At 40.8% G+C, this 2,368-nt stretch overlaps 1 protein-coding gene across 1 annotated transcript in view; it reads right to left on the bottom strand.

Annotated features, from left to right (window-relative positions):
• Window positions 1-550: 550 nt before the first annotated feature.
• Window positions 551-2,368, bottom strand: part of SARC_10077 (hypothetical protein) — a gene marked incomplete at its 3' end in the record, with an annotated part of 9,646 nt that continues 7,828 nt past the window's right edge. Inside the window, exons 6-8 of the mRNA XM_014295888.1 lie at window positions 2,137-2,295; window positions 1,762-1,911; window positions 551-731 (exon numbers count right to left, since the gene is read on the bottom strand). Coding sequence (XP_014151363.1) covers window positions 551-731; window positions 1,762-1,911; window positions 2,137-2,295 — 490 coding nt within the window. The remainder of the gene's footprint in view (window positions 732-1,761; window positions 1,912-2,136; window positions 2,296-2,368) is intronic.

Genomic DNA, 2,368 nt, shown 5'->3' with positions numbered 1-2,368 from the left:
AGACATACATACATACTTACTATATATATATATATACATGTATATATTTATATACGTATACATATATATATATAGATAGATATATATATATATATATTACGTTTATCATCATATACATAAATAAATATATATGAGCTGCGCACTGTATACCTGCATATACATACACATATACATATATGCATACATAGACACATATACATAGATACATACATATTCACATACATGCATAGATACATACATATATACATACACACATATACATAGACACATACATACATATATACATACTCACACATAAAAATGAATGTCAAGTCTTCTGAGAGTGTCCGCCTCCGCCGCCACAGCAGCACGGCACAGTCTCAGATCAATTCCATCAGCATACAACAGAATGGAAGCTCATACACACATACACCTATGTGACTACATGCACAAGCACACATACACGAACACAAAGCAAGAAGCAAGCACAGACACATATACACCTATGTGATTACATGCACAAGTACACATAACACGACCCGCACCCCATGCAGCTACACCATAAACCACATCACGCACGCTCACAAAGCACACCCACCTGCACACAACACAGGAAGAGAATGTCGTGTCTTCTGAGTCCCTCCCACTCAGCCGCTATAGCCGGACGGCACAGTCTCAGATCGATTGTGATATCTGCGCGCACGCGTCTGGGCCTGAAATGGCCCAGTTCCGGCTTCGCCACTTCGATGATGCTGTGGTGATAGTTATAGGGTGCGTGTAGGGTTAAGTGTGTGTTTGTGATATGACTGTGATTTGAGGTATAAAGGTACGTTTGTGAATAGGGGTATTCGGCGGTACTGTCATAATGTATATAGGATGCGTGTTGGGCATATGCATATTCAAGTATGCTGTGACTATAGTTTAAGATGCGTTTGGGTCCATAAATCTCCACCTGAAGTCAGGGTGTCCGTAACCAAAACTCCAGGTGTATCCAACCTGAGTCGAATTAGGCATCTCACACCAGGCAGGTCTGAATACCCAAACACATCGAGCATCCAGCGACATAGGTTATGTACCCGACATAAACAGACAATATATAACTCAGAGGTATGAGCTTGACTACTTCAAAGTACACCCACAGACACAAACTCTAGTCTAATTGAATATACACCCCAGAGGTACACACTTAGTCACTTACATATACACCCCAGAGCTACACACTTCACCTATCATCTATATACACTATATACACCCCAGAGCTACACACTTCACCTATCACATGTAGATACATCTTTGTGCACTATATACACCCCAGAGCTACACACTTCACTTATCACATGTATATACATCTATGTACATTATATACACCCCAGAGGTACAATAATAATCACTAATCGCTTACATATACACTCCAGAGCTACACACTTCACCTATCACATGTATATACATCAATGCACACTATATACACCCCAGAGGTACAATAAGAATCACTAATCGCTTACATATACACCCCAGAGCTACACACTTCACCTATCACATGTATATACATCTATGTACACTATATACGCCCCAGAGGTACAAACATAATCATTTACATATACACCCCAGAGCTACACACTCACCTATCACATGTATATACATCTATGTACACTATATACACCCCAGAGGTACAAACATAATCACTTACATATACACCTCAGAGCTACACACTTCATCTATCACTTGTATATACATCTCATGCATATACATTTATGTACACTATATGCCCGTCGTAACACGCACCTAAAGTCGCTGGTGGGCATTGCCATTCTAGACCACCCGTCGAATTGTACCAAATTGTCGCCATCCAAACGCGCCGGCATTCGCTTGACACTATCGATGATGTCTTCTCTAATCTCGAAAGTGCTCTCCAATCGGAATAGATTCAGGTTCCTGAAAACATTAAAAATCGGGATCATTTTTATGTATGGTTGGGACGGGGTTTAAATTCAGGACTGATCACCAATCGGAATGGATCCAGATACGTGAAACGAGAGAACTGGGCCAATTCCCGTACAACCGGACTTGTATTTGTAGTATCTCCCAAACACGACACGCCTTACTTCACAACACTTTAATGTGTGACATGCAGAAACGCATTGCAACAGGTTCACGCACCTTAGTAGATAGTCGTGGAACGTGAGAAACTGTAGATTGAGCTTAGGAAGGGCCAGTACTCCTTCGGAATAGTACTCATCCGGTACTACATTCGGATCAAACAGTGTCTGCTCTGACGGATATAACGCTGTTTCGTTCAACGCGGTGATCTGACTCGTCCTGGTCTGTATTCGGGAAAACATAAATTTTGAATGTCGGATATACACTTTATATATAAATATATATATATATC

Source organism: Sphaeroforma arctica (assembly GCF_001186125.1).
Source record: "Sphaeroforma arctica JP610 unplaced genomic scaffold supercont1.1129, whole genome shotgun sequence".
In the NCBI taxonomy this organism is placed as follows: domain Eukaryota; class Ichthyosporea; order Ichthyophonida; genus Sphaeroforma; species Sphaeroforma arctica.
This window is presented reverse-complemented; position numbering and strand designations above follow the sequence as displayed.